Here is a 26,043-nt window from a genome sequence, read left to right on the forward strand (position 1 = left end):
TGACAAAGCCTTTCAAGAAAAAAAAAAAAAAAAAAAAAAATTCCAAGTTGCTACCAAGTTAACCAGAAGGCGGTGAAAAGGAAAGTCGCGAAAAGGAACCTGTTTGAAAGTGCATATGTTGTTAACCCCCAACCCGGAGGATTTAAAATTGCTCAAAAAAATGGTATGCATTTATTGTATATAGTAAAAATACGTGTTGCGCACTGCGCGTATTTTATGAGGTATACCCACTCTCTTTGGTACTGCGCCTTCACTGTGCCCGCCCCTTTTTATTTTTTTTATGCCCCCAAGGTTATGCACTTCTAAATTGCGTCGCCTCCCATTGCGCGGTGACGAAAGTTTATTTAAAAATTCTTGAAAAAAAACATGCGCGTATATTAAGCAACATGTTTTATATTTTTTATATTGCCACATCGGGCCATGCGAACGAAGAATAACGCTTTAATTTAATGTTTTTTTTTTTTTTTTTTGGCACAAACGTGAAGTGGGTAGCTTCAATGACCCATCTATATATATAACCAAGTAGTGCTAGTGCATATACAAAATTATGAACACAAGAATATGTAATAATTATATTATTATTTACACTATATAGCATTACGGTAGGGACAAATATTTTTTCTTTTCTGAAAAATAATTAGCAGCTCACGGTTTACAATTTTCAGGCACTTTGCCGCGCGAGCGCTTAAGCAGAAGGAAAAGAAAAAAAAGGGCCCCCACGCTGCGGAATAAACATTTTTGTTGCGTGTAAATATTAAGTATATCATTATATATATAATACAACGTATATGGGAATTTTTTTTTTTTTTTTTTTTATTAAAAAAAAATTATCCAATTTTAATTAACAAAATAAACGTTCGCCAAATTTTATGTAATAGGAAATCCCGTTAATATTGTGGGAAACAAGAAAACGAAAGAACGAAAAAAAAACGAAAAAGGATTACTTCCATATCCGCGCGAGTTTTCCCCGTCGTTGTCAAGTCACCTTTTTTACCAAAATGCAGATATTCGTAAAAACATTAACCGGAAAAACCATCACCCTGGATGTGGAGGCATCCGAAACGATTAGGAATGTTAAGTCAAAAATTGAGGATAAGGAAGGAATCCCACCTGACCAGCAGAGGCTAATATATTCAGGAAAGCAGTTGGAGGATGTCAGGTTTGTGGCTGACTACAACATCCAGAAGGAGTCCACCTTGCACTTGGTAACATATAAACATTTTCCCCCATAAAAATTACATATAAAATACGTATAAATTACGTATACATATGTGTACGTATTTATAAATATTTGCAAACACGTACATATGGAACAAATTTAGTTTTGGAAATCGGCCGAGCGGTTTTAACACCACGGCCATATCGTTTATTTTTTTTTCCCATGCACGTGATGAGCAGTGATTTTAAATGCACAAAATGCTATGCAGTGGAACGTGCATTTTTTCGTGGGGATATCCAAACAAAGCTACACAGATGTATATAATGTGTACATGCATGTCCCCTTACGTTCATCACCCCTGCTATGCTCATTTAAGCCTTGCATACTTGTTGGGAATCCTCTGCGTTCGCTTCGCCACCGAGAAAACAGCGTGACCTCCTGTTCACACCCTTTCCCTTTTTCTTCCCCCACCACAGGTTCTGAGATTAAGAGGAGGAGCCATCGAACCATCCCTTGCCCAATTGGCACAAAAGTACAACTGCCAGAAATTAATTTGCAGAAAATGCTATGCCCGATTACACCCAAGAGCCACCAACTGCAGGAACAAAAAGTGCGGAAGGACAAATCAGTTGAGACCAAAGAAGAAACTCAAGTGAGCGCTGAAGCTCGATGGGCACCGGAGTGCATGTTCCCGATCATGGGGACTGCACCTAGGTTGTAGATGCTTTGCAAAGGGGAGTTTGAAGAATCATGTTCGCGCTCAGCCCATTCTTCTCTACTAATTATGCTGTTTCATTATTTTATTTTATGTTAATTATATTTTTTTTTTTTTTTTCACACATGTATCTATGCGTGCTATACGGGGGAATTCCCCCGGGCATGCTTCCCAAACCTGCTTCTTTAAACCACGTCTTTGAATGACCTTCAAAACGGACACGCGCGAATGGACATGCGCATCTCAACGTTTTGCGTGGGAATTTCTTGCACCCTTTGCAAACATTATCCTCACAGTGATATGTTGTGCGGGAAACTTCCACCAACTCGTTAACGTAGTGACAAACAAGGACGGAATAAAAACTTTAAAAAAAAATTCTATGATGTGAAGGTTCTTTACAAAAGTATGAAAAATACATGGATGGGACGAAAAAAAAGGATTAGCTGCCTAGTGCATAGGCGTAGAACGCGCAATGGCAATAACAGCCGTGATCAGTGCGACTGCTGATACTAATGCTGCTGTTACTGTTGCCATCCTATGGGTAATAATTAAAGCAGGAGGGATGAAGCGCGTATGGGAAATACGTACGTAGGTATTCCCCTCTCCGTATAAACACACAGACACATGCACATACGACTTCGAAGGTCCACATGTGTGCGCTCTCATATGTAAGTGAACGTGCAAGACGCGGCAAAGACCCCCATATCTGCAATTAAAAAAAAGGGGGGCTAACACTTTTTGCCGATGCACGAATGCAGGAAAACGCGAAAAAAAAAAGGGATAAAAATGGTGAAAAGGGGAAGAATAAAGAAATCAAAATTACGCAGCACTACGTTCTCATATACGCGGGCGCATCTGTGCCACTACTGTACAAGCATGTAGATGGATTAACAGATGAACAGCCCCATGAAGGTTGTGGCTCTTTTTTTTTTTTATGAGTAATCAGGCCCTCTTAGGGTAAAACTCATTCATATTATAAAAACAGAAAAATGCTTACATGGGCAGGCCGAATCTGCATATCACATGCGCACAAGGGCGCATAACCTGGCAAAAACACTCATAAACATGCATACGTAGAGGTACATATATATACCCCCACGTAAACTAAAACAAATGTGACTTTCCTTTTGCGCGCACGCCTTATTGCAGGCATATATGTGTGTACGAAGTAATGTAGCTACCTGCAATGGTGTGACGCGAATGTAACGCAGGAGGGGGTGGTTGCATTATAGGGGTGTATTCTTATATACATGTCTCTTCCCCCTCCTATGGGCAGCTAACCAGGGGCTTGTGCCTCCTCATTAATAAATATTTCTCTCTGACACACCCTGCGTAGAAATAAACGCGCTCCTTTACACGCATGTTCCTGCTACTGTGGAAAGGCCGGGGGGATGTTCGGGGAGGAATAACTCTTCGCCTTCGGGGACGCTGATTTATCAGCAACACCTAGAAGACTTTTAATGTTAAAAAAAGTGGATTCTTTTTTAACTTCCGGTTCGGGTAGCGTAGGAAGGTTTACTGGCTTCTTGCACATTTTGTTTTCTAAACTCGGCGGGAGGGTACGAGCGAACGGATTGATATTCACACTGCTGTTGCTACTGTCGTTACATTCTCTACTTTTCCCACAGCTCATTTGCCTATTCCGCGTATTCTCCATACTCTGTGTATTTTGCATATTCCGTGTATTCTCCGTACTACGCGCATTTTCCATACTCCGTGTACTTGGCATACTGCGCGTATTTTGAATACTCTGCGTATTCTGCGCAGTGAGCATATTGTGCCTACTGCTGCTGTGGCTGTACCCTTTCTTCTTTTCTTTGAAGATGTTCATGTCGTCTTCCTCCTCCAGGAAGAAGTTGTAGTCGATGGGCAACTTGGCCTTCTTCCCGTCCAGGCATTCGTATTTCTGCCAAGAAGGGGGGGTGGCGTGATAAGGGAATACATACAATGGAATGTGCGCACATACATAAATACACGCAAAGTTATGCGCAAAAATAAAGGTGTAAGGGACGCTTCCTTCTCATTTTATTTCATTTCCTCTTCCTGCGTACCAGCTCCTTTAGAGGATCCTTCAACCTCAGGGAAACCGAATTCATGAGGGAGAAGTAACACAACAAAATCTCCAAGTCCTTCCGAGCATCAAATAAAACCTTGTTCGTTTTATTTTCCAAAATTATTTCAAACCCTTTCTTAATAGCGTCATGATATTTTAGGTAATCATTTTTTACCATGTTCAACTTGGCTTCATTTCTAATCACTTTGTCTAAATGCTTTTGGTTCGATGGGGTTACCAGTTGTAATTTTCTAATTTTCTTTTCATAGTGTTCTATGGATGCTCCTAAATTTTTCTTCCTCGTGCATAAATTCTGTAGCGTCTTAATATTTTCAAGGGTGTTATTTGCGGCCAATTTAGAATTTGCAATATGGCTAATTATCTGTTCCCTTACATCATTAAATGTGTTAAGTATGTATGACACATGTTTTATTGTTTCTAGATTCACGTCATTTTCAAAGAAGGCCATTAGACTTCTATTCAAATCACTTATCATTATATTTATGTTTTTTATAACATTCTCTAGTCTCTCCAGGTAGAGCAGCGAGTGGGAGAAGTAGTTGTGAAGTGAGTTCAGTTGTTTTCTTTCTACGTACAGCTCGTCATCCTCTTTTAAGTTATCACATGACTTTCGGAACTGCGAAGGGGGGTAGTAGGACCACACGGTTTTCATCCCAGGGGGAGGTGAACTAGGGCACGGCGCGTATAAATCTACAGGGGCACCAATTTGGACACACGAACAAAAGGAAAGGGAGGGCATCCCCTCTGCTGCACACTAATATAAGCTCATCCTACATTTTCCACTCCGACATTATGCCACCACCCACGACAAGGTGAAAGCTCCTATTCTTAATTTTTTAGTTATTGCATTTTTTTACCTTTTCGACAAAAGCCTTCATGTTATTCATTGCCATCGAAGGGGGGGCTTAAACTTGAAGAAGTAACTTCAATCCAGGGAAGGAAACAAAAAAAAAAAACTACATCATATATGGCTGATGCTGGGTATTCGAAGAGTCCGTTTTCTTACTCTCCCTCCTTTTCTTCTTCTTTTTCTTCTTCCTTTTCCGCTAATACTTTCTCAAAGGAGTTATGACTCCCGCTTCGCGCAAAGGTCATTATACTTTCGCTCCCACTTCTGAGAATCAAAGGAACTGAAGCGAACAGTAGCGAGCAGAAGCGGAAAGGAATGAACAGGAAAAAAAAAGGAACCAACAGAGAACGAAAAAAGGGGAAGAAAGCAGTTCCCAACTGCGCCGCGCGAAAAAAATCACGTGAAAAAATGGCACAAGTAGTCTATTAAAATAAAGAAAAGGAGGGACTATAAATAACAATATATTGCGCAGGGTGAACACTATTCAGAAGTGTAAGGAGCAACAAAAAAAGCGCGGCTTGGACTTCTACGCGCGTTATTTTATTTATTAATTTTTTTTTTTTTTTTCAAATATCTCTTCGTCGTTCGCTTAATTTACATACCCTTTTTGCGTACAGTACTTATGTGGCACGCTTACGTATGCGTACATGAGAAAATTTGCCACGAAATGGATCACATAAAAATATGTAATTTCCTTTTCATTCACGTGTTTGTAAAATTATTGCGTACTCCATTCAACACCCTACTTCAAGGCGGCGTCTCCTCCCTTCAATTTCTATTTTTTCATTTCATCTTTTTTTATTTTATGACTTTTTTTTCCCCCCCTTTTCATGTGTACCAATTAAGTACACTGAATAAAAATGTACCACCACGGAGATAAAGTACGCCTCCGTGTGACAATGCGAAGAATTATTTCCCCAGCGGAAAATGCCAATCGTGTTGCGCTGGCTGGTTAACTTTTTATCCAACTCGTTGAAGTTACTTATTGGTGTGGAATTCCCTCTGCCCTGACAAAGGAGTAACGATTTGTTCCTTCTATATGAATTTAGCGTGAACGTGGAGAAAAGGAAAAAAAAAAAAAAAGATCAGTTGAACAGAGGAGCAAATAAGTGTATATATAAATATATATGAGAATTCACCTTTACACATTTGGCTGCTCGCCGGACGAGGGCGCGTATAGCGGGAATAAAAAAAAAAAAGAAAAAAAGGTTTACTCCTTACCCCCTTGGACAATAAAACAAAATAACTCTTTTAAAAATAAGCAAAATAAATTAAAACAAAATGAACATCCCCACAGTTTTGTCGCCCTACACATTTACCCAGTTGGCCCGCAAAGACGCGTAAATTACGGGTTAATCGTACGTAGGTATTGACTTTGTTGAGAGGGTCATTGAGCTCCCCCATATGTTACGAGGATTAACATGAAGGAGTAGAACAAAAGGTATGTGCGCCTTTCTCCGTGTAAACACATATGCAATTTATATACGCATATATGTAGACACAGTTGTTTTTATTTCCCCCTCCGGAATTTTTTTTTTTTCGAATTGAAAATTCATGAGCAGACAATCACATGCGCGTAGATCATTTGGCTGAGCAGCCTCGCTTGGGTTAATTTTTTCACGGGTTCGTTTTTCGCACAGTTGGTACTTTATTCGGTTGCCCCTTCATTTGGTTCCTACTTCGTTCAGGTTGCTTTTATTTGTTCTTTTTTTTTTTTACTCCAACGCCGCTTTTATACAGCCACCTTGTCTTTGTACATCCTTTTTTTTTTCATTTTTTTCCGCTTTCATTTATCCCAGGGTGAGCCCTGCATTTTTTCCTCACCCAACTGCGAAAAGGTTTTCCGCCATTCATGCATAATGTTCGCTTACGCAAAATAAAAAGCTGAGCATTTATGGACATGGGGAACTGCCAATTTGGCGGATAATTGACACTCAGGATAGACCTCGCCGCCGTTCATGGCATTCCAGAAGAATGTAAGCCGACCTTAGCCGAACGGGGGAGGCACACCTGTATTTGTACACACGCACGCATATACATATATATACATTCATATATATATGTATATACACCCCGCGTGGTTATTATAAGCAACATTTTTTACGTCTTTCTTTTGGCACGCGCGAAACACTCACTCGTAATGAGCTTAGTCCCCAGGTACGCGATGCGCATTATGATGCTATATACAAGTAACGATTAGCTTATCTGTCGCTACACTGAGCTTTTCCAAACTGCGTAGAAGCATATGAAGTAACAAAGGAGTGAAACGCGCACAGACAATGTAACTATATACTTATGCATGCCCGTCCCTCTGTGTGTATGTCCGTATGAGCGCGCGTACTTTTTTCTATTGCAACCTACGGTAGCCGAACTGTTAAAAGGAATTGGAGCGGATTAGCCCCAAAACTGCTAGAACGTTGCGATTTCGCATCACATATATATAAGAACCTGTGCGACCAGAAAAATGGCCTAATTAAAGAAGCTCTTGAAAGATTCACCGGATGATTCGACTTCGTCGGATAAAATTACGCGCAGAGATTAACAGTACATATATACATACCTACATATGCATATAGTTATTATATTATTTTATTTACTTACCATACTTGTAGCAATGTAATTACCCGTGCGGCCGTTAAAAGGACAACCGATTCAATTTTTCACGGCGCAGCGGCGCTCATTTTTTTATTCGCCCTTCGCCGTTCGTCGCTCCTGTTTACTGGTACACGGTTCGTCACTTGCATTTTATTCGTTTCGTTTTTTTTTTTTTTTATTTTATTTTTCCTTTTTTGTATATTCCTAATTTTAAAAATTGCAACTGAAGTGATGAAAACGTGCAGCTTGCCCCTTCGAAGTTTCAAGCGCATCGGTAGTATTCATTTATACTTCATTCGCTTTATTTGCGAACGTTTTAGCCATCCATCCATTTTTTTTTTTTTTTATTTTTTAGCTTTGGTAGTTTTAGCAGCTTCGACTGTTTCATCATCTTAGTTTTAATTTATGTGATAAAAGAAGCGATCGCCATTTCGCCGATTTATTTTCTTTTCATTCGTTACTTTTTTTCCTTTTTTTTTTTTTTTTCCGTACGCTCGCCCCCCCCTTCCTCCGCCTCGCATTTTACCATTCCATTTGTGTTGTTTTAATACATAATATTTATTATATAAATACGTAGTAATACATGTTAATATACACTTTAACGAAGATTTCCTTCCCCCCTTTTTTTGTTAATGCATATGAGGAGGAGTAATTGTTGTGATATGATTTAAATTCGAAAACTGATTTGAATGTTTCAGTTTTCCCCATTTTTTACGCACTTTTTTTCAATCGTGTTATGCTTCTCCCTTTTTTTTTTTTATTCAACCATTTTAATTAATACACTTTTTATGACCAAGAAGTGTAGCCCTGGGGGGGACGCTTCCAGTAGGAGTTAAATATTTCCAACTCCCTTGTGCACATTCACTTATGTTTGCTCGCTTGTGCATATGCGTGTGTACCTCTTCCTACGTCCGGATACGTCCCCGCACGTAGCTATCTGACACGCCTTGCACACACGTAAAAAAAAAAGGCAAGCTAAGCAAACTCTTGTAGAAGAAAACACACATTTGCAGTTAGACAGAGTGGAAAACACAAATGAACGCTGCGAAAACGCCATCGAGAAGTGCCAAGGCATACACGTCTAATTATGCTCAAATGCATGAGTAGTACTGCTGTACCCCCTACACACACATGTATACCCCTGTAGACGTTGAAAAAAATGCAAGTTAGCCCATCCGGCAGTCGTACTAATTGTTAACGCCCATGTGAGTAACTATACCACCAAGCGTTATTGAGTTATACGTACAAGTCGGCAAAATCAGTTGGCGCTGCGGAGCGGCCACAAATACGTTCGTGTGTGTGCCTGAGCGTTCGTACGATATATTGTGAATTGCGTACAGACGCGATAGGATAAGCTGTTCGCAGAAGTTTAGGAAGTGCCCAGCAAGTTGTCATCCAAACGGTCCGTGCATGATCAGCTGAACGGTCAGCTGAATCATATCTGAGACGAGCAACCTACTATCCACCCCCCGCCCCAGAAACGAAAACCCTGAATACAGTTCAAATGGATAATATAGGAAATCACAGCGGGAAAAAATATGAATATTTAAGCAACAACTATGATACCGTGTACAACGAAACAGAAGGAGACGGAGACCCCATGAGTAAGAATTATCATAGTGGTATGAATTACAGCTATGGTCAAAATTTGTTAAATAAAAGTAACGGCACAAATATATACGTGAATAGCGACCTAAACGGCAGCATGAATGGTTACATGAATAAAGGCGCGCACAGCGCCACCAACGGCATGAATGGAAACTTCCACTATGCCAAAAATAACAAAAAATACAACTCCACCATGGAGAAAGAAAAACTAATAAGCAACAAATCAATGTATAACAAAAAAAGGAGCAACTACAACAATATCAACTACGACAGTAACGAGGAAGACTGCTCCGAGACCCATTACCATTTTGAAAATAAATACAATTCGGATAAGGATCTGGAAAGTAATCGTATCTTGATAGAACCTGACGAAATAATGGCATCCAGAAGAAATCAAATGAGAACCAAAATGCAAGTGCTAATAAAGGTACTAGTAATTGTGGCCATTTTTTTTCTCCTAGTATTTCTAATAACAAAGTTTAAAAAATTTTTAGACTTAATTAATGTAGTTATAAAGTGGGTAGGAGAACAAGGTTCCTGGAGTATCCTCCTCTTCATTCTGTTATTCACTTGTACGTCCCCCTTGTTCATGTCAGTCGAAATTATGTGTGTTGGGGCGGGACTTATATTCTCGGGGGTTTACGGCAAATTCTGGGGCATAATTGTCGCCGTCTTTTCGGTCGCCACTGGATACGTATTAGGAATGTCACTATGCTTTTTCATTTCAAGATATTTAATGCACGAATTTATTTATAAGAAGCTAATGGTTTATCCGATATACTTAGCATTTAATCAAGCCATAAATTCCAATGGGCTGTCTTTTGTCCTGTTGATTCGTTTGTCTCCTATTTTGCCAGCCTCTGTCGTTAGCTATATACTGGGTGTTACCTCCGTCAAGTATAGGGATTTCGCGCTGGGATCCATCTCTGCCTTGCCCAGTAAGGAAAGCAAGCTCCCCATAAGGAGAAGGAAACCGCGCACCGGCGAGAGGAATGATAGAAGTGCCCCTTCAAATGATTTCATCCCCTTATATGTGCGGTTAAAATTTTGTTCATTTTTTTCTTCCCCCCCCTCAGGTATAAGTATATTTGTCTACATTGGCGTTTTGCTTCAGGACATTTCCAACATAGATGGTAAGGCAAAAAATTGCAGCGCTGCATAAAAATGGGGTTTACCCCATTTGCAACAATACACACCTTTTTATCAATTTACACGCGCTTGTATTAACGTACACCCCTTTTTCCACCCCCACCGCAGAAATGGACAACCAGTGGACCAACCTCATCATCCTCTTCATTGGCTTCATCCTGGGGGTAGTTGCCATTGCGTACATTTCCGTCGTGACCAAGCGAAGATTGAACAACTTGAACATAATGAACTCGTCCCTGTCGGCCACCAACATCGACATTGAGTGAGTGCTCTCTCCAACTTTTGGGGGAAAGTCGAGGTAGGCAGCCACCTTCCGGGAATTACTCCACTGGAGAGGTGCGCGTGGGGTTGCATTTTGTGAACATGTCTTATGTGAAAAAAAAAAAGGCACACATGTGGATATACGTATGTTAGCATATATGTGCTCGCACGACACGGAATGTATAAAAGGAAAACGCACAATGTCAATAAGGTACGTCGGAGAGGGCACATTTTTATCCATTGTTCATTCCATGACCCAGAAGGCCCACCACCAACTTTCCACGTTCTTTTTTTTTTTTTGATGGCCTCCCCGTTTTCCCCCTTTTTTTTTTTAATTTTTTGTCTACCCAAAAGTTACTCACGCCACATGTCATCGCCGTCTCGGGCGTCATCTTCGTAATCTGATACGTTTGATTCTTCGGAAGAATAATCCTTCACAGGAACGTTAGCTTGCTCGTGTCCCTTCTCATCACTCAAAACCTTTTCCCTACAAATTTATGTGCACACAAGCATATCAATTTTTCATGTGATTCATTTTAACGAAGCAGCATGTTACATATTCATGCTAAAACTACGTTGTTTTTTTTGAAAAAAATAAACATTTATTTAATATCCATTGTTTAAAAAAAATATATATATATATCAGATAATTTATTTTTGTTAAAAGAAAAAATGCAGAAATAGTGTGCTTTTATAGCAGCCACTTTCACGAGTATATGGAGTGCCACCCGGTGAAGTGAATAATCATTCCCCCCCCCTTGGTATCTCCATAGGCATGTTCGCCTACCTGATATGATGGTACAGCTCTTCCATTAGTTCCTTCTCGCTTGAGCTGCCAAGCGTGGCAATCCCCCCGCTGTCCTTCTCCGAAGTACCACCGTTAATCTCCTTTCTTTTCTCATTCAGTAAAAAAAACACCTTATTCTTAAATTCGTCTCGTCCTTTTAAAATTATTTTGCTCAACGAGGAAGCCAGCTGGGCACCATATATGTCTAAGGCCTGTCTGAGCTGTTAAAATATTTGGTTGCGTGTATTGTGAATGTGAAAGAAGTGTTTCCAGCATATTGGGGAAGTCAGACTTTTTTTTTTTTTTTTTGTTCATGTGCTCGGCATTGCCGACATTTTTGTGCCTTATGCTAGCTCTAGATCATCACCTGATAGTCCGACAAACTCTCGAACTCCTCGGGGAAATCCACCTTCACGCTGTTGAATAAGCCGAGCGCGCATTTGCTTATCAAGCTGGATAGACTTTTTCCTTCCTTGGAAAAAAAGAAAAAAAACATAAAAAAACAAATGGATTAATGGACATATGGACAAATAAAACTTCTTAAAAGTAGGATGAGACGTTTCTCCGGCGAAATGCCAACAACGCCAAGTACATTTATGCAGGTTTTGCTCAAACTGGCAAAGGAAATGTCACTCCCTTGAATGTCGATTCCCTGTTAGCAGGCAAAAATGAGAACATGGTATATGTCTATAAAGCGCCTCCCATGGGAGTATCCTTTCTTCTATTCGTTTGCTTATTTGTTCGTACATAATATTTATTTTTATTTTACTAAAAGGATTATGTCCCATGTGGATTTCTCCGACTTCTTAACGCGAAACGTGTGACTTATCTGCGATGGCAGAGCAGAGGGGTGCACAGGGGTAAGTAAAACCGTTTGTTCGAAATGGTTTTTTACGATTGGGAGGCCAGCCCTCAAATTCCGTGGTTGTTACTTCCTTTAAATCTTTAAAGCACTCCAGGCTAATCAATTCATCCGGGTATATCTCCTCGAGGTTTTCGACCTGTTCGTGCAGGGGAGATGGCTATGTTACACACGCGCAGAGGTACACACGTACAGAGACGAACATAGACCCACATAGACGCGAAGGCACATGCTCCCACCCGCATAACCGCGCACAATTATGCGAAAAAAAAATTTATCACGTTGAAGAGCTCCATCCCGAATTGAGGCCCATACAATTTTAGGAAGCTCCTGCCGTTATGAAGATGGGAACGAACCGGTTAGCACATGAGCACGTTAGAGTGACAACACATTGACGCGGTACTAGGCGCATGTTCCCTGGGAAAAACGCTCGAACCGAACGAACGCATCCTCCCACATAATTGATGCGCACTATGCCAGCATCCCTCCACCCCTTCTTATGGAGACCCCCCTTTGGCTTACTTAAAGCTTTTCGTTATGGAACAGTCAGCTGCATTGTTCCCCCAGAGGGGCATGGAATTCACGTAACGAATTAAAAAGACAAACCCCATATGTATTCCCGCCCCGTTGACATCAACTTTTCCAGATTTTCGAACGTTTAAATACATGTTTGTGTTAAAATTGTGTGAATCCAAGTTCCTTTTCCTGAATATCATATTTGTGCAGTTAGGGACAAATGAGTCTAACAACACATGTTCATCATCAGTTTGTTGTTGTTCATCGCATGTGTGTGTAAATTCTTGCACACCGTCACAAGAGCACTTGATATTTATATCCTTCTTCCACAGGAGGATTAACATCATATAAAAAGAAATTCTCCTATCGTACACACTACATGTACTATTCATCTTCAAAATGACTGATATTTCTATGGACCATTTCCATTCTTCGTCCACATACTCCTTAAAATTCTGTACAAAGGTATGACTTAAATCCTTGTCAATTAGTAACATAAAATCCCATATTTTTTTTTCTTCCACTCTGACCTTCAAGTGCAAAAATCCGTAAGCCGTTTTGAAAGAGTACAAGAGGATTGTTTTCAACCCTATGCCAAACTTCCCACCTGTTTTGCTCTCATCCTTGGATGTTAAAAAGATCTCCGAGAATTTTTCTAAATCTTTAATCTCTGCACCTTCTCCATTGTCTCGACATACTATTTCGTACAGAGACAACTCCTTCTTGTATTCCCTTATTAAAATTTGCACTTCCTTTCCTTTCCCCTTCACGCTGGACAGAGCATCGATGGAATTGTCAAACAGCTCCTTCACAGTCATAAACAGGGCGTTCTCCTCACAAAAACCGGTGACGGACAAATTTTTAAAAAAGAAGGAATAAGTCGAGTTTCTGCTTTCGTTCAGCTTATCCATCTGTTATCAGCATATTTGTGTCTACGTGAAAAAGGACGTCATTAAAAAGGCGTTAGCCAGAACATTGGGCAAAAATGACCGGTTGGATCAGCGTTCTTTTTTTTTTTATTGGCCAGTCAGCTAGCTTTTTCCTCTTTTGTTAAACAATCAGCTAGCTTTTTTTTTTCTTTTTTTTTTTTTTTTTTTAAAGTTGTCAAGCGAAAAAATTCAAAATAGGTAGAAAAGCGATAAAAAATTTTCAAAAAAAAAATCCAAATTTGCAATTCAAAAAGCCATAGGAGCAACGGTGTGCAAAACATTCCTGCAAGTTTTTGAAAACATTTATGCAGTATTGTTCATGGGCGCACTCGAGAATTAAAAACGAGAAGGCCCATAAATACACAACGTGTGCACACACACGTGTGTGTAACGTGGTCCGTGCAATGTGCGGTCTTTGAAAAAGTTTTGTTCCCATTTTTGTGAACGTCCCAGTGAAACTTACCAAATGAAAGAATGTATGCTTACGCGTTCAAACAAACTACAGCATATTTTATAACTGGAAAAAAGGCTTACGAAAAAGGGCGGCCAAAAAATGTTAGCCTGTTTATGCTTCGTATTTTGGACGTTCATAATCGCAGGGGGGGGTACTGAATGGGAAGTTTATCCCCCTCCAGGATAAGTTAATTAAAACTGTGTCATATAAATGATGACTTCGTGTGTGTCGAGTACCATCCCCATTATACTGTATAATTAAAAGCAAGATGCATGCCGCTGTGGTGACAGAAGATGGGTACACGCAGCGGGGCGCTCATTACATGAGCACACACAGTCACACATACGCCCTTTTCGCGTATCGCAACCTGGCCCAACTCCCCTCTTCACATCTTATATATGGACAGGGGGACAAATGGCATTTTGCTAATTTGAGCGACTTCCAACTTGTTCAGGCATTCCACTTTTATAAGACTATTAGCAGCAGCGTGTTCCGTCTTTATGTAACCCATAGCAATTGGCTTCTGCAGCAGGGGAGAGAAAACGCTGCTGGTTATGTAACCTATCTCTTCGTGCGCATTTTCATTGGTGTAAATTTTTGAATTCTCCTTCGGAACGATGGTCGAGTTCATGATTATCCCGACTCGCTTAATAGTTGTACCGTTTTTAATTTGGTTCATTATAATATGTGCACCATTGAAATCTAATTCCTTCAGTCTCCTCTGACCTAGCACCCATTTATAATTCGATTCGATGGGAGTCAAATTTTCGTTGATATCTTTTCCATACACACAAAATCCACTTTCCAATCTGAGTGTATTCAGAACTTCTAATCCACCCGGCTTTACCAATGGGTTGTTTAAAATGCATTCGTACAATTCTTGCACGTGCTTATTTGCTACTAAAATATCAAAGCCGTCCTCACCAGTACAGGTATACCTATTTAGTACGCACCCGTCTATCTTATTCAACTTGGTAATATTGCTTGACATAAAGCTACAATTTTCCAAATAGGTATCATCTCCTATTATTTCATTCAGCACATTGGCGGATTTGCTCCCCTGAATACATATTGAACTGTGAGAAGTGTACTCTTCTATCTTCACATCCAGTTTGGTATTCTCCAAAAGCTTTTCGTTTAGGTATTTAAACACCTTATTCTTGCACTGTATATTTAAATATAGTAGTAAATGATTTTCCCTCAGTATAATCACTATGTCATCTACAATTCCTCCTTTTTCGTTTAGCAACAAACTTATTCGACATTCATTTTCCCATAACCCTTTAATATCGCTACCCACGTACTTTTCTAAAAAGTTTATTTTATCTGCCCCACTTATCTTTAAGATTGGTCTGTATGTGTAATCAAAAAGGGAGCAGCTTGACCTCGTGTGTAAATGCGATGTTATCAACGTATAGTCTTTATACTCATTCGGGAGGTAGTACCCGCTGTGGATTTTGAAAATCGCGTTGTTCTTTTTGTGCACGTCATACAGAATGGTTTTCCTCACTTCTTCCTTCGAACAAAAATGAAAAAGTGCAAAATGGGGAGAACATCAATACGTAATTAATCAAGCGCTGCTTAACGTGGTAAATCTGGTGCAACAGTGAACAGCAGGACCACCACACACACACACCTGTGGAGGGACAACTCGGTGCTGGCAAATGCTCGACACGGTTATTTCCACCGGGTGTATGCATCCCTACACATACTGCAAAATGTAGTTATTTTATTTTAACGTATGACATTTGCGCTAACCACGGTTAATCATCTCGTGGGTCCACTTTGAACAGCCTCCAAAGAGCACATTCTTTAGAAACTTACCTTTTGTTTATTCCCTAATGAGAAGTACCGAACCCCCGGTAGTCTCTTCTGCCGCTTAAATAGGATCCTCATTCTTACATCTCCTGAAAATGCTTACTCTCATTCTGTAAATCAAATCTACCTCTCTCTTGAGGGGAATGTTACTTGAGAGTCAGTCACTATGATGAATGCCCTATTATTCGTACATTTGGCGCTACAAAATTATGTGAACAGGGGAGGGTGGCTAAATGCATACGACCGTTTGGTCATAGTTAGAGTGTCACCATTCATACTGAACTTCGCGCGTATATACGTACACCCTTCCTCACGTGCGGAACCTTCCATTTTCTTGCCTGATGCGTGCCAGCCAAACTTACCCGCCCATCGCAGGAACTCCGTTACACTTATAATGCACGTTCTATTTTTACAATTTTTGGAAAAACCAAAAGAAGGAACGCATCTTCGGCTTGGTTGCTTCAGTTCGGTTCGCTCTACTACAATTTACTTTTTTTTTTTTTTTTTTTTTTTTTTTTTTTGCACCCCCAAATTTTATGGCAACAAAATGGTTGGATGCAGAACGAGCCAGCCCCCCTAACACCACCCATTTTTTTAATTTCATCATACCGCTGCGCCATTTGGTGCGTAGGTTTTGTTTTCCAAAAATTTCCGCGAGTTTGCTAAGATTGCCGCGGCTAGCTCTTTAGCCTGTCAGCTGCACCGTGGTTGCTTCCTCGAAACGGTTGTATTTGTATCGTTTGACTCAACATTTGTTTTGGATTTCAGTTCTACACCAATTCCGATAATTTCCCATTAGCTGCCATTTTGTGACAATTGTTTATTTATCATTGATTTGTTTTACCCCCTCCCCGATGGGAAAACTCCTAAACGAACAACTCATCAAGTATGGACTGTGCGTCCTCCTCGGGTTTTACATAAAAGAAATAGCCGAATGGGGAAACGGGAAAAAAAAAAAAAAAAAAAGTGAGGGAAATCCTAAAGTGGATACGTTCCAAGGTGGAGATAGCCATATGCCCCTACGTGTCATCATCACATGATTACATAAAAGCAGAAAAAATGGAAGCAGACTTATTTTATAAAAACTTCGATAAAGAAATAATCGACAAATATGCCAAGTATATGAACATACAAGACATTCCATGTGATTCGCTGGAGAAGATTTTCCAGACGAAGGTTTTAATCATCGGCTTGGGAGGACTAGGCTCCCCAGTCTGTCTTTACTTATCCAAATTTGGGTTCAAAGCAATAGGGCTAATTGATGGAGACACAGTGGAGGTGTCAAATTTGCAGAGGCAAATAATACATGCAGAAAAGCATACCGGAATGAATAAAACGCTGTCCGCCAAATTGACTGTAAAAAACATGGGAAACGACGATGCCAATATAAAATGTTACCCATTTTATTTAGACAAAAAAAATGGATTGCAGATTGTGAAGGATTACGATATTGTTGTCGATTGCACCGATAACATTGCGACCCGATTTTTAATTAATGACCTGTGCGTTTTGTACAAAAAGAAGTTAATTTTCGGGAGTGCGTTAGGCCTATATGGACAGTTAAACGTTTTTAATATGACTAAAGAAACTTCCAACTGTTATAGGTGCTTGCAAAACTTCAACAACCACACAGAACAAAATGACTGTGATGAAAATGGAATCCTCTCCACCGTAACTGGGATTATTGGCATTTTACAGGCCAATGAAGTGATCAAACTTTCCGCTAATTTGCACCAGGAAACTTTGCAAAATTTTTTAACGTACAATAGTTTAGCCAGTAGGAGGCCATTTGAAACACTCAACATAAATAGAAAAAATCAAAATTGTCTTTGCGCCTGGGGCGACTCTGCAAGGCTGCGGGAGTTCATCGATCGGAACGACTACCAAGGTGGGGGTGCCAGCCCGACTGACCTCGCCTGCGTCAGTGGCAAAGGCATATCCGCCTACCAGTACGACATAGGCATTGTCCACTTTCTGCAGGTCATGAACAACGATTTTTCCTTTTTCCAGTTCCCTGTAGACCATTTATGCATTTTGGACATACGTAAGTACAACAACGCCAATGTGTACGGCTTAAAGAATTCCATCAAGTGGAGCTTCTACGACATTATGGAATCCATAAATAATTATGCCAACAGCTCCAACCAACTAACTCAGCTAATTCTGGACAAACTACAAATATCCACACGTACTGGAAATGTAGTTGTCATTGTCATATGCAGACGGGGCATTGATTCTTTGAAGATTGCTAAATATTTTAATAATTTTTTTTTGGTGGATTCGACAGAGGGGAACAAAACATCTCCCCGTCAGGATTCCTCTACCGACACCACCCTTCAAATTTGCACAAACCAAAAAACGGCCAATAAATCCGATTTTCAGGACAAGCAGATTTTTACCTACAATATGAAGGGCGGCTACCTGGAGCTTCAAAAAAGGGTGTTTAAAAATTTGCCATTTTTGTAACCGCGTTGGGGTGCGATGTCCTGGTGACGAAAAGAATATTCTTTGCAATAACTTGGGAACCTCTCCATATGCGCCCCTTCAAGGGTTATAGCAGAGTGTCTGATCGGCCGTGCAAATGGCACTTTTCCCGTTGTACGTATTTGTCCTGGGAGCCCCACCTCACTCTGCAGCTTTTATGTGCAACACGAAATTTACATACAGCTGTTACTGCTCCCCATTTGTTCATCATTTTTTTTTTTTTTTTTTTTTTGTAAATTCTTCCCAACTGTTTGTCTTCTCCAAACAATTCATTTGGCGAAATTGAAATGGCGCTTCGTCAATTAGGGTAGAAAATTTCGATCTCCATTTTTTACAGTTTTTCCGAGTGTCAAATTTTGAAACAGCTATATGCGACAAAGCGGCAAATCCGTTTTTGCCTCACCCTTTGTGCCATCACCATATGACATGAATTTCGCAACTTTGAACGAAACATTGTAACGATGTGGAGTTGCCAAAGGGGCGAAAAAGAGCCGAAAAAAAAAGGCACAAATGTAAATACATATATAATATTAATATACTCATGCGAGTGACGCGCCTTCCCCGCAATTCAGCGGACCTTTTTCCTGCGCCTTTTTGGACCACAGAAAAAAAAAAAAAAAAAAAAAAATTAACTGCACGTTTTTATTTCAGCTCATTTGTAGTATTAAACACCAATTTTTTTTTCTCTTTTTGAACCTACAAGGAAGAAACCGATTTAGCATAAAATTGTACGCATGTTTATCCTCACGCTTGTATATGGTTATATGTTAATACCCCTCCGTATTGTAGAATGGCCTTTTTTTGAATAAGTCTACAGAACTGGCGCGGGCGCCCAGGCCTGACCCGTTAATCAGCTTCACGCCAAAGGGGAGAAAACAGAAGAGTACAGCATATTTCCATCACTACCGTCGTCATCATTGGTACCATTTTCTTCATCCCCTTCGCATAGCGTACGCTTCTATTCATCCTTACGAAACATAGGGCAGGGAAGAAACGCCGAACCGGATTGACGAAGAAGTATACGCCTATGTACGTTCTACCCTTAGGGCAAAAAAAAAAATAAAAAAAAAACCTCCCATGAGAACGAGGTATAGCAGTCAAGTACGACGCCATTTTGAGAAGTGAAATAAAACATTTTAAACGGCACGAAATGGTGGGATTCATTTTGAGCCATTTTTTTCCCCCCGAAAATTAAACTGGAATTCCTTGAACCGTATGCTGCACGTATGTAAATAGAACACTGCACGCATCCGTTCGAACGCCCAGAAGCACATACAGTCGCATAATCCACATGCATAGAGCTAGCTTAACACCCGTCCGGCGGTATATGCATAGCATGCATAACCCACTGCAGCGCATCCAACCGAAGAAAAAAAAAACCTTCTACATTACAACCACACAGAAGAGATGAATATAAAAGATTTGCTACACAATGAAATTATCATAATAAAAATAACCGAATTTTTGACCATACTGGAAATTCAGAATTTAATAATTTCACTGAGGATTAATGTTAAGACGAACTTGTACTTTATGAATGAGTGTCTGTCCATATTGATGGACAAGGAGTACACGGGGGAAGGGGAAGGGGAAGTGGAAGACGCGAAGGAAAATTCAGGAGTAAAAGACAATGTCGAAAGGACCGGTGAAGAGGCACCCCCCTCTTCAGCTATAGCTGGGTCGAATTTAGGTGAGAACCAAAATGATAGGCGTAGCCCCTTCGAGGAAAACGAAACACTTGAGGGGAATCCCAATTCGAGTAGCACCTCTGTACAAAATGAGCCCCACCAGAACGGGGAAGTAATCGATTTGGTAACCTACGAAGAAGAGTGCGCGAATAATTTGGGGCACCCCCCACTCGAGGAAGCAACAAAGCGAAAGACAAAATCAAAACAAAGAAAGTATAAAAACTTCTACGAGAAAAACGTAAAAAAAGTTAGTATCATGCGACCAATTAGGGAATGCTTGAATATCCATTTTTACTCGAAAGGGAAGAGACCGCTACAAAATACAAACTCCCCAAAAGAAGGAAAGAGATGGTTCAGAAAAATTTGGCTGTACATACATCTGTACCACGAAATAATAGATTTGAAAAAAAAATTTAAAAAAGGATTTTTTAAAATAAAAAATAATGAAATGGTGCCTAAAAGGAAGACAAAACGGTTTGATCCTTTTCAGCTTTTCAAAATTAATGAAAAATTTTATTCCACTTTTGATGCCCCTTGGGTTTCTATATATTTCCAATTCTGCTTAAATGCCATTTGCATATTTTGTCAACAGAAAGTTGATAAAAATTCCTTGTGTGTATATTCAGAGAAAATTAATTTAACTGTGTCAAATAAATTGCTTTTAAATTATTTTAATCATATTATAAAATCGGGGGAGCGTAACATCCACGTAAACAGGCAGGATAATAATGGTCAGGCGATTACAGATCAGCCCACTGAAGGAGGAGTTGACGAATTGGGGGAGCCCCCACAGAAAAGGAAAAAAATAAGCATTGATTCTTCTGAGGATTGTTACGAACTCGATTGTGAGTCTATCAAGGGTCAACACCGTGGTGAGGATTCGGACAATGATGTTCCCAAGGAGGATAACGCGGACGCCCGTTCGTCGCGTGGAAGTGTTGACAACCTTCCGGAGGAGGAGAAGAGCAATACCATTTCGATGAAAGACGCGAAGGGTTTCTTCATGGAAGATCATAACGGTTCATGCTTCCTAAACGGTGCGATGGATTCCATCTCCATGGAAGACACGGAAGGTTCCCTTATCATGAGAGACATGGATGGGCACATCCCCTGGAAAGACGCAAACGATAGCACCTCCTGCGGGGGAGGAAGCACCTTCGGTGGCATTTCATGGCAGGGCACGAACGATGACGCGCCACACCACCAGCAGCACGAACAACACATTCAAATCAGAGAAGAATTCCTAGCCGTAAGGAAGACGCACATTTTCTGCGACGATTGCTCAAGGATCCTAGAATACAGAATGAACATCAAGTCCATCTTTGAAGCGTTGAAAAAAGATTACGAATTGTTAGAAAAATTGAAAATCATGTCCAAAACGTTTAAAATCCCGAAACATATTTTTTGTTTGTGTAATTATTTCTTCTTTAAGGACAAATATATTGTGTATTTTAAAAAAGTTTCCAATAATTTGCAAAGTTTGAGAAAAATATTAAAAAAAAAATTAATAGACAACTTTATATTCACCTTTTCGCTAAATTTTTACAAATTTGTAATTCGAGCACTGCTAACATGTGATGACAAGGAAGTTTATCGTTTCGAGGACATTTTCTTGTTTGGCTTTTACGTCAAATATAAGAATTTACTTAGCATGTTTAACAGCCCCAGGATTATTTATGTGTACTACTCCTTCCATGTCATTTTGGAAAAAATTAAAAAGCTTAAGCTTCTTTTTAGCCATAAGCATTTCTTAAAGTTGACCCATGATCTACACTTTGACGTCGTCGCGATAATTCAGAAGCTCAAAAGATCTGATGCCAAGAGGATTTACACAGGCATTTCCAAGTACATATACGAAAATGTGAATGAAGAAATATTTTCCAAGAGCAGCTACGAAGAACTCTACATGCACTTTTTCCAGTGCGTCAAGAATTACAAATTTGTCTAGCCTGATCAGCGTAATGTTTAGTTATGCCATCTTATGGGGAATTTCCCATTAACATATGTATTTGAGCGGAGGAAGGACTACATTCCACGTGTATTGATGTAATTTCCCATCAGCACCTCGTCTCATTACAAATTTTGTACCACTGAGTCAGATTTTTTTGTGCATTTTATCATGTACACATATTTTTTCCCTTTTTTTAGTCTTCCCCCTCTCCACACAATTGTTTTTTTTTTTAGTGTTTTAACATTTTTAAGTTTAAAAATTTTTTTTTTTTCCACCCGAATGTCCAACTTTAACCCATTTTGCTTCTATCCAGTGTGTATGAACAGTACATGTGGATTTCTGTTTTGTATGTTTTTTCTCCTCCGTTGCATCTTCCATGCTTTTCTTTTGATTTCTCCCTTCCTTTTATTCGTTCTTATATATATTTTTTTTATATAACTCACCGCATAACCGTTCGAGTGAGACCCAGTTTTGTAGTTTTTTTTTTTTTTTTTTTTTAAATAACCAAGGGGGAGATTCTCCTGATTTTTTCGTCCTCTATCTGCATCCCTTACCCACGCATATACCTCTATGTGCATGACTGCGGTGACTAAGCCACGTTTGCGAATGTCCACGGGGAGGATGTCGCGAAGGAACATTTCGTGGGAGACCCTTCGTCTATTTTGAAGATAATGCCAAAAAAAAAAAAAAAAAATAAAATAAAATAAAATAAAATAAAATAAAATAAAATAAAATAAAATAAAATAAAAAGAGCCAAATGAAGAGGCGAACCGAGCAGAGCTGAGTCGGAGGAACAACCTGTGAGGCGACAGAATTGCTCACGTATGTATGAACAATACACATTTTTAATTTTTTGAATATTTAACGCCAGTCGTGGTAGAAGGCTCCTTGTTGAAGTCGCCCTGCTGTAGTGTAGGAGTTAGCTGTGCCGAGGCGGCATGTGAGCATTGCAGCGTTAGACTGAAGGCGCGAACATGTAGGCGTCCAACTGTACAACCATCCCACCGTCGGTACGTTATACGCATGTGTGTAACTGTGCAAAAGTATGCACGCATGTAACTATGCACATGTGTGTTAAACCCTAAAGCTGCCCCCCGTTGTTCCCACCGTCATGCCCCCCTTTTTTTCTTCTTTTTTTTTTTTTCCCCTTTTCCATATGTTTATTCCCAGTTTCCCCATGTTGTTGATGTACACATACAAAACTTTCCCTGCGCAGCTGCGTGTCGAACTACCTGTGCGTGACTTTCTCTTTCCCGTGCGTGTCCCGAACCTTACATGCCGTCACGTGATTACCAAAGAGATGTATGCAAGTGGGTCTGCATGCGTGCCTAAATTACGTACCTGCGAAATGTACACCTATATAGATATGACCATCTGCATCTCTGTTTATATTTTCATCTATCCTTTGTACGCGCGTACATATCTGCTTTTTTTCTCTTTTTTTTTTTTGTATGTGTGTGTTTCTTATGCGTATCACAAAACAGAATTAAAAAAAAGAAAAAAAAGAAAAACAGATGAATCACACAAAATGTCACTCTCGGGAGGAGCACACACATTCCCGCGCAACTGTGTGGTTCTCCTATTACAGCCAAGGAATACACCCTCGTACACGTGAAGAACATGCAAGAGGCGGAACGTATCTAGCGAAGGACACATAGAGAGCACAACCTCGGGCATCGGAAGAAGGAAAAAAAAAAAAAAAAATACAAATTAACGGCATAAAATAAAAGAAGAAAAAACCCTCATCAGCAAACGCCCTCCGTCTGCACACTTCACTTTTTTCCATTTTTTTTTTTTTTTTTTTTTTTTCCGCAAAAAGTATGCCCCTCTGTAAAGTCTCACGAATGAGCTTCCCCTTTTCTTTCTTTTTTTTTTTTTTTTTTCTTTGTTTTCTTTTTTTTCTTGTTTTCTTTTTTTTCTTGTTTTCTTTTTTTTTTCATTTCCTTTTCCTTTTTTTTTGCACGATGCATGAGACGTGTTTGCGAGGCCACAAAAGTGGTTTTAGAGTAAATAAAAAAAAAGGACAAAATTGGGGAAAAAGAAAAAATGAAAAAAGAAGGAAGAAAAAGATAGGGAGATCCTTCATTGGGAACGCGCAGAGTCTGCGCAAAGCCTGCGCAGAGGACCGCCCAGCTCAAAAAAGGGGGGGGGAAGCCAAACCTCATTGGGAACAAAATTTTCCCTCTTTTAAGCTATACTTTGGCCATGTAAGCCCTACATATTTCGCTCACCCCCGAAGCGGACAAAACGGACAAAGCTGATGCGACAGCAAATCAAGATTATAGAAAAAAAAAAAAAAAAAAGAGAAGAAAAAGGGAAAAATAGAAAAAATGTCATCCGCCTCCTGCACTGTATGAATGCTGCGCTTATTTATTGTTCCTTCCCCCCTTCCATTCCCCTTCTTCTTCCCTTCCAGGTGTTACATGCTCCCATAACCTATATTATTTCTTTGGTGATGACCTGGTGTATTATTATTATTGGCATTTGTTCCTGCTCCTGTTCTTGTTCTTCCTGTGGCAGACGGCCTTCCGTATGCAGTAGAACGTACTGTAGAATCGTCTATTGTGGAACCTGTTTCCGAACTTCCTGTGAAGTCCACTGTTGTTGAAGTGTCTTCTGTGAGTGTGTCGAAATTGCGTTCAGTTGATCTTCTTTTTCTTCTGCTCTGCCCTGCTCTCTTCCTTCCTCCAAAATGGTTGCGGAACCATGGAGGTATAAGATTATTCTGAGGAAATTTGTTGAAATGGGGGGAGGAGCGTAAAAATGAGTACTATATTCCTATATATATATGTAGGTCTACATATATGTACTCATATATGTATATACGTATATAATTATGACATGTACATACACATACATACATATATCTATATATATGATATATATGTATACAGATAAGTAGATGCAGATATGTAGATGTAGATATGTAGACATACAATGCACGCACATTTCATTCTATATATATATTGCGTAAATATAAAACTAATGCCTATATAGAAAAGGTCCATATATAGGAAAGGTCTATATATAGGAATAATGGACTATGAATTATATTATTCATATTTCAACTCAAAATTTTTTATCTACCTTATATAATAATAAAGGAGCGGCAGTTACTGCTAATGTACCAAGGATGGAAGAAATAGCCGTTGTCGTGGTGGAAAGATGGTTGTTATGTGGTAAGTGGGAGGTCAGTGATTCCTTATCCTCACAGGAACATGTTGCACTTTTCTCTTCTGCAGCTGCCTGTTTACATTCCAGTTCTGATAGTTTATTTTTTATTTCGTCTCTATGCTGATCCCAAAATTTAGTACAGTAATCATCATCGGAGCTGTCATTACAATCTGCTTCTACAGCATTATAGGTTGTAGTAATTTTCTTTAGGTAATTGGAATATTTCTGCTCACGGGTACTTCCACAGGTCCCTAACTGTTCCTTTATTTCTTCATAATAATAGAGGAAATAGTATACGTCCTTTCTGCGATTGAATGTTTTACTGTCAACATCTTTGAATTTAACATTACACTTATATTCGGAAGAAACACCTTGTAGCGTTTCTTGAATTTTCCCCATGAAGTCGCCTAAATCTGTATTACATGGATCCATGAAGAATTGATACCCCATCCAATAATAAAAGAAATAGCAGGGTGCATCACCCTTATTCAGCGAATTTTTCTTCTTCATGTCACATGCGCAACAGTAGGCATTCATGTACGTGTCCGCGGAAGTCTTAAGTCCAGGGTAATCTACTAACTTACTGCTTAATTTACCCCTTAAATCTTGAGACCAAGTGTCTTTACAACTACATCCATTCCGATTAGCCCCATTGAACTTATTATTGATACCGGTCTTTGAACTTATAATCCCTGGAAAGGGAACCAATAACTGTAGCTCACAGGAAAAGGAATATGTACATACATATATGTATATATATATATATATATATAATGCACATTCATCATGATTCTATACTGCATTGTGTATAAAATGTACTGTACGTGTACATTATATGTGAACACACATTATTCAAATGGGCCTCTTCCCCCTTCCTTCCTCCTTTTTGAAATAAAGGAAGGAATAAAGTGTCTTACATCAGCCATCTCTTTTTTATGTATGCACCTTAATATGTATAATATATAAACT

The 26,043-nt window shown here is 39.6% G+C and overlaps 6 protein-coding genes across 6 annotated transcripts; 3 read left to right on the top strand and 3 right to left on the bottom strand.

Annotated features, from left to right (window-relative positions):
- Positions 1 to 3,243: 3,243 nt before the first annotated feature.
- On the bottom strand, positions 3,244 to 4,835 carry PCOAH_00032350 (Uncharacterized protein; the record flags this gene model as incomplete). Its single annotated transcript, XM_020060030.1, has 3 exons — positions 3,244 to 3,780; positions 3,926 to 4,564; positions 4,806 to 4,835. The coding sequence occupies 3 exons, from the start codon at positions 4,833 to 4,835 to the stop codon at positions 3,244 to 3,246; spliced, it is 1,206 nt and encodes a 401-aa protein (XP_019915702.1).
- Positions 4,836 to 8,897: 4,062 nt separating this feature from the next.
- Positions 8,898 to 10,416, top strand: PCOAH_00032360 (Uncharacterized protein; the record flags this gene model as incomplete). The annotated part of the gene is made up of 3 exons (XM_020060031.1): positions 8,898 to 9,939; positions 10,078 to 10,134; positions 10,259 to 10,416. The coding sequence occupies 3 exons, from the start codon at positions 8,898 to 8,900 to the stop codon at positions 10,414 to 10,416; spliced, it is 1,257 nt and encodes a 418-aa protein (XP_019915784.1).
- A 349-nt stretch (positions 10,417 to 10,765) lies between these two features.
- On the bottom strand, positions 10,766 to 13,487 carry PCOAH_00032370 (Uncharacterized protein; the record flags this gene model as incomplete). The annotated part of the gene is made up of 8 exons (XM_020060032.1): positions 10,766 to 10,898; positions 11,199 to 11,419; positions 11,566 to 11,670; positions 11,791 to 11,850; positions 11,968 to 12,027; positions 12,131 to 12,199; positions 12,342 to 12,390; positions 12,583 to 13,487. The coding sequence occupies 8 exons, from the start codon at positions 13,485 to 13,487 to the stop codon at positions 10,766 to 10,768; spliced, it is 1,602 nt and encodes a 533-aa protein (XP_019915942.1).
- An 857-nt stretch (positions 13,488 to 14,344) lies between these two features.
- Positions 14,345 to 15,874, bottom strand: PCOAH_00032380 (Aminomethyltransferase; the record flags this gene model as incomplete). Its single annotated transcript, XM_020060033.1, has 2 exons — positions 14,345 to 15,475; positions 15,784 to 15,874. 2 exons carry the CDS (start codon positions 15,853 to 15,855, stop codon positions 14,345 to 14,347), a joined length of 1,203 nt encoding a protein of 400 aa, XP_019915896.1.
- Positions 15,875 to 16,836: 962 nt separating this feature from the next.
- PCOAH_00032390 (Uncharacterized protein) lies at positions 16,837 to 18,243 on the top strand (the record flags this gene model as incomplete). Its single annotated transcript, XM_020060034.1, has 1 exon — positions 16,837 to 18,243. The coding sequence occupies one exon, from the start codon at positions 16,837 to 16,839 to the stop codon at positions 18,241 to 18,243; it is 1,407 nt and encodes a 468-aa protein (XP_019916043.1).
- A 1,425-nt stretch (positions 18,244 to 19,668) lies between these two features.
- Positions 19,669 to 21,897, top strand: PCOAH_00032400 (Uncharacterized protein; the record flags this gene model as incomplete). The annotated part of the gene is made up of 1 exon (XM_020060035.1): positions 19,669 to 21,897. One exon carries the CDS (start codon positions 19,669 to 19,671, stop codon positions 21,895 to 21,897), a length of 2,229 nt encoding a protein of 742 aa, XP_019915806.1.
- Between the last annotated feature and the right edge of the window lie 4,146 nt (positions 21,898 to 26,043).

The sequence above is a fragment of the Plasmodium coatneyi genome, chromosome 11 (genome assembly GCF_001680005.1).
Source record: "Plasmodium coatneyi strain Hackeri chromosome 11, complete sequence".
Lineage (NCBI taxonomy): Eukaryota > Apicomplexa > Aconoidasida > Haemosporida > Plasmodiidae > Plasmodium > Plasmodium coatneyi.